Source organism: Equus przewalskii, chromosome X, assembly GCF_037783145.1.
Source record: "Equus przewalskii isolate Varuska chromosome X, EquPr2, whole genome shotgun sequence".
Taxonomy (NCBI): Eukaryota; Metazoa; Chordata; class Mammalia; order Perissodactyla; family Equidae; genus Equus; species Equus przewalskii.
Window position 1 is genome coordinate 112393566 of NC_091863.1, and position 5997 is coordinate 112399562.

General features: G+C 48.9%; 1 protein-coding gene across 1 annotated transcript; it reads left to right on the forward strand.

The window, feature by feature from the left end:
- Positions 1-1343: 1343 nt before the first annotated feature.
- Positions 1344-2770, forward strand: HAPSTR2 (HUWE1 associated protein modifying stress responses 2). The gene has a single exon (XM_070604010.1). The coding sequence runs from the start codon at positions 1588-1590 to the stop codon at positions 2413-2415; it is 828 nt and encodes a 275-aa protein (XP_070460111.1). The 5' UTR covers positions 1344-1587; the 3' UTR covers positions 2416-2770.
- The last annotated feature ends 3227 nt before the right edge of the window (positions 2771-5997 follow it).

Consider the following 5997-nt stretch of genomic DNA (forward strand, 5'->3'; position numbering starts at 1 on the left):
CTTAATGATTAGATAATTTTATTTTATATACTAATTTTCATATTTGGGAATTATTAAACAAATTTTGCTAGAAGATTTAGCTTCCTTTATCTTTGTAAGGCTTTCTGGAGACTTAGCAAATATTCTATGATAAGAAACTGTGAAATTCTAACTTTTTTCCTAAATTTAAAAAATTAATACATGTTAGTTTCTCCCATTTTTGATGTTATTCTTAGCTCAGGGATAATTTTTCTTCTCTTAACACAATTTGCTCTGGAATTGTCTGCACTGAAAAAAGACTGCATCATTACAGGTGGGTTGCTATTGAACCCAAGGAAAAGATTTTAGTATCACAAACCATTTTAGTTTAATTTTGGTATTATTATGATGTTTTAATTAGAATTTTTAAGGTGTTGGAAATTAGGTAAGCTTTTTTAAAAAAAAATCTTTTCTAAAAGGTACTGAATTTTACACTAGCGCAGAAAATCCCGTGTCTGGGATTTCATTATCCTATTTTCTTTCCCCTTCTTCATTTCGGAATTTTTAGTAGTTGAAAGTAGACCACACAGAAAACCCCCCAACCCATTTTTTTTAATGACAAAAAACCTTGCAAGAATACTGAGGGGAGAAAAAATCAATACCATTTCTGACCGTGACTCTTAGAATTTAAGTATGTAGCTAGCCTGAAAGAGGTGCTTTGTAGGGACAGCAGGAAAGTTGCAAATCACAACTCCAAGTGCTTTCCAGAGACCCAACCCAAACACCTCATTGGGCACTTGGGGAAACTGAGGCCCAAGAAGCGGTGGGGGGGGGCTTGCCCGACTAGATTTTTTTTCCTGTACAAAATACCGCTCCGATCCACGGAAGACACTTTTCTGGGGCACCTACTGTGTGAAGGGCATCGCTGGCACTCAGATTGCCCGTCTATTCACGAGGGCTGTGCTCTTTCCACTCTACCCCCAACCCCCGGCCTTCCCGGATCGGCGCCCTGGATGTGATCGACACCATGAAGTTGCCCCATAATCCTCTCTGGCAACATAGGATGTAAAATTTGATCAGCTCATTGGATGAAGCCGACAAGTCTCGAAAATGTGTGAAAAGGGGGCCAAGCGGTAGGCAGGCGCCGCGTTGAGGCAGCGCTCCAGCCGGCCCCCGTTCGAATTCTCGGGCGGCCGCCACGGCGGCGCGGGAGCTGCAGCCGAGCTGCGGGGCCGCGGCGGCGGCGGCGGCGGCCGGGGAGCGGCGGGTGGGGTGGCGGCGGCGCCGTGGGGGGGCCGCAGGAGCGGCGCGCGGGCCGGAAGGGGGCAGCGAGGCGGCGCCGGCGGCTGCGGAGTTATCTCCTCGGCGTAGCCGGGGGCGGGCCGGGCCGGCGGGCCGGCGGGCCGGCGGGCGGGGCGGGGCGGGACGTGCACCGGCTGCGGGCGGCGCGCGCCGGAGCAGTTGGCCTCAGGGCCCCGCCGCCCGCGGGCGCCCGGCCGCCGGCGCACGCGGAGGAGGCGGCGGCCGCGGAAGGAGGAGGGCGGCTCGGAGCCTGAGGTGAGCCGGTGGTGGCGAAGCCAGAGGAGGCGGCGGCGGCTGTGGAGGAGGCGAGCGGCCCGGAGGTGGAGGATGGAGGAGCAGCCGAAGGAGGGCGAGGCCGAGGTCGCGGAGCACTGGTTCTCCAAGTGGGAGCGCCAGTGCCTGGCCGAGGCCGAGCAGGACGAGCAGCTGCCCCCCGAGCTGCAGGAGGCGGCGGCCGCTGAGGCGGCGGGGCTGAAGAGCGAGCAGCAGAGGCTGTGGCACCTCTTCCAGAACTCAGCCACCGCCGTGGCCCAGCTCTACAAGGATTCCGGGTGCCAACAGCCAGGACTGTCCATGTGGGACCCCTTCCAGAGTGCGGCCATGGCCGTGACCAGCCTCTACAAAGAGAGCGGGGATGCCCACCAGCGAAGTTTTGACCTGGGCGTCCAGGTGGGCTACCAGCGTCGCATCAGAGACGTGCTGGAGTGGGTGAAGAAGGGCCGGAGCACCATTCTCCGTGAAGACCTGATTAGCTTCCTGTGTGGCAAAGTGCCGCCCGTGCCGCCACCACGCTCCCCCAGGACGCCCTCGAAGCCCCCGGCTGGGGCCACCAGCCAGGCCGCAGCCATCGAATCCAGCTCGTCGGTGGAGGTCGACTTGCAGCCCTTCCATGAGGCCATCGCGCTGCATGGCCTCAGTGGCGCCATGGCCAGCATCAGCGTGCGGTCGGGCACACCTGGCTCCCCACCTCAGGCCAGTGGCGGCGCCAGCGGTGGGCGTCAAAAAAGTAATGGCCTTGAAGACGACTTGAAGCCCTTCGACCTGGAAGAACTGGCCCCCCATGCAGACAGTGGGGGGAACCGCAAGCGCACCTCGGCCCAGTGTGGGGATGGCATCTCAGACTCCCCAACCCACAAGCGCAACCGAATGGTCTAAACTGCCTCATGGCCTAGTTGGTCGCCAGCCTCCATATTGCTTGAGCGCTAACTTGACCTTCAACATGCTTGTCAAAAGGATACTCGAGACCATCTCTTCCTTCTCTAAGTTAAACAAAGATTTCTATGAAGTTTGCCATAAAGAAACTAAAAGTATTCCAGAAGAGGCCTCGTATGACTGACTTTCCCAAAAATATAATCCTAGCAGAGAACAAGTATAATGTAGTAGCTAGCAAGATCATTTAAAGCAGAAGTATCCGGTCAAGGCGAGAGCCTGGTTTATCTTGTTCACAGTTATATTCCTTAGCACCTAGTACAGTTGCTGGTGCTCAATAAATGTTTGTTGAATGAATAAATGTGACCTTATTTAAAATTCTTGAAAGGGAAGGACTAACAGGTGTTTATTTGGTTATAGGATACTTTTATCCTTTATCCTTCGGTTGGTGGTTTGCTTTAACCGTTTTTGCCAGTTCAGTTACATTATGTCAAAATGTAAACTCACATCTTTGTGAAATCTGGAGTCTTAACGTTTTTGCTCCAGTGTACCATGCACCTGATTTCTAGAAAGAAACTGTGCAAGTAATACATATTAGACTGTGAGGTTTTAAAAAAAATATTTTGGTGATTTGGTGATGGTGTGAAGAGGTGCTATGATGGTTGGGCAGGTGATGTTTGGTACTGAGTCAATTCAGTGTTCTTTTGAGGAAAATTAAGCCAACAATTGAGATCCTGAGATCAAAGATGGTGTTCCTGGTCGCCCAGTGGTGTGCCTTTTTCTTAGGATTGTAGAAAGTTCCTTTTTCTGAGGTTACATCTTTTCGGTGATCTATGTTTTGAAGTGGAAGACGGAGTAATCAGAATGAACTTCTGGGTTGTATTTAAGGGTACAGCATGACATAACTAAAAGAGCATGAATTTTGTGTTAAAAGGACCAACAGTAGAATCCTAGCCCCACAAATTCACTGCATGATTTTGGGCAAATCACTTAATGTCTATTGACTTCAGTTGTTCATCTGTAAAGTGGAACTCTGTGTCTCCTGAGGTGGTTGTGAGGATGAGATGAAGTCCATATTTCAAGTATTTAGCACAATTCTTGGCACCTAAAGGTGCTTGATAAATGTTCTCCCTTCTCTATAAAGAAAAATCAGTAAAAATTAAAATTCATTATATTTTAGAAAAAACAATAGATCAATTTAGAAATCAGAAAGTAGAATCTTTGTGTTTGAGTTGGAAATTACTGTTATATAGTTGGAACTTGCCTAAATATCCCAGATTTTGTATTAATTATAAGTGTGTTTGGCTCATGAGTACTTAGGATCATTACTCTGGATATTAGAGCAATCTTGGAGTTCCTGAAATTGCCTGAAGGATGCACTTTGCAACCAGAGTAATGAAGGATCTACCTCCTCTGGCTTAAAAGAATATGGGGAAGGGGGTAAGAGTGAAAAGGATTTGGAAGTGCAAGTCCTAGGGACACCTAAAAGGCCAAAGTGGTTCTGAATAGGGGTGGGCTGATGAAAGAGGTAGAAGAGGTGGGGTGGGGGTAGAGGAGGTGGGAGTGAGGTTATGGAAGGGGTAGGGGCACAGTTAAAATGCCCAGATCTCCTCAGGCTCTCCCCAAACCAGCATATCAAATATTATAGATAGATGAATAATACGTTGCCTTTAGGTTCATATCAGAGAGTTTCTGTTTCATTAACGTGGCCTTTGGAGTAGATTTGTAATCGACCCCTGTGTTAAAATAATACAACAAAGTAAGGTGAATTCCCTGGTAGGATAAAAACTTGTTACTGAAGCACTCCGCAGTACTTACTGAGCACTGTACTAGACCCTGAGAAGGGATATAAAAAAAACATGAAAACAATCCTTATCTTCAAAGAGCATATCCTGGCTTGGAAGATAAATTAATGTAGTCAAGAAAGCACTTCTAATTGTCTAAAAAGCACCCAAGGGCAGTGCAGAAGAATTCAGAGGATAGAGGCCCTCCTTGCCAAGAGGGTCACAGCTTCTGGAGAAGGTAGCATTTGAACTGGGCCCAGAAAAATGGGGAGGAAGGTAGGGGACAGGGGATACCAACAGGGGAAGGATGTCTAACAAAGTTTGAGAAGGAGGAAAAGAGTGAAGGGGGTTCAGGGCATCACAAGAGCTGAGTAGAGGAGGCAGGGGACAAAGTATAGAAGGTCTCAAATGCCTGACTCAGTACTTTCGATTCTACCCTGGGGCACGGGGTGACACCACCCAATCTGTGCTTTAGGAAGATTGGTCTAGAAGGATGCCTGGTTGTCGGGCAGCAAGACATGAGCAGGGATAGCATGAGGTGTCCCTGTAGGATGCTCTTTACAGGGGACGTTGCCATTTGCTTAACCAGGGTTGTGGAGATGTTTACCTTCACAGGGCTGTGGGAAGCCTTTGGTCGCTCACACCCTCCCACACCTCAAACCATACCAGGTAGGAAGCACTTCCAGTGTGTGTTCTGTGCTGCTGCTTTTTCCTCCCCAAAGCCACAGGACATAAGTGTATATCCTAGTTGTAAGTCGTTCTATTTCTTCTAAGTGAGCTGCTGCCACAGCATGGCAACTGGCAGACGGGTGGTGTGGTTCCATGACCAGGAAGCGAACCTGGGCCACCAAAGCAGTGAGTGCCAAACTTTAACCACTAAGCCATCAGGGCTGGCTCATCTGCACTGCTTTTTGAGGGCTGAGAAAGCCTTCAATTCCAGCTGCAGAATCTCTTGGAGAGCTAGTCTTGAAAAAACCAAAGAGCCATACCTTCTATCATTCTTCCTGTTTCTTGTGTTCTAGAGTACTCTTCCAGTGCAATCGTTGGGGCATTCGGGGCTGCAGGACTGGCTGGGCAACCACAGCAATTTTGACAGGTAGGTGTGGAGAGTTGTAAGAGGGCATATCAGTATGAGGGCAGGGACCTCATTTGTTTTTGTTTCCTTCTGTAACCCCAGTGCCTAGCACAGTGTCTGATCCATATGGGCGCACAATAGATATTTATTAAAGGAGTGGAGGAGTAAGCCCCAATCCAGACCCAGGTATAGCTATTACCCTTCTCCTTTTCTCTGCTTACTTACTGCCCAGGAAAGGCACCTGAAGCCCGTGCTCTAGTTTCTAGATGATTCTCCCCTGCATGCCTTTATTCTTGTTCCTATTAGATTCAGCTTTTTGCAGTGTGGTCGGTCCCATGATCACCTCCCTTGAGACTCGCCTGGGTTGCCTATGAATCTGGCAGTTTGGAACCACCCTCTAGGTAAATTAAAATCTCAATGGAAGGGTCTCAGAAGCAACCTGCTTTCAAGAGGAGGCCTCTTGTGATTGTAAGGTGATTGTGATGCACAATGAAGTCTGAAACCCGAGTGACCTCATTGTGAGATTTGTGATTGATTCAGGGAGCTAATTTTACTTAGTTATTTATCCAGTATCGAAGAGCCTGAATAAGAAGGGTTGTTGAGACAATTACCAATTCTGGGACCTTAACATGTGGTGCCGCTGGAATCTCCCCTCCCATGATGGCGTGGTTACAGAACCACGTGAAGTCTGAAACCCAAGTGACCCCATTGTGAGATTTGTGGTTGATT

Bases quoted from the DNA above. Each gene is read 5' to 3' on its own strand.
- HAPSTR2 (XM_070604010.1), top strand. From the start codon at position 1,588: ATGGAGGAGCAGCCGAAGGAGGGCGAGGCCGAGGTCGCGGAGCACTGG.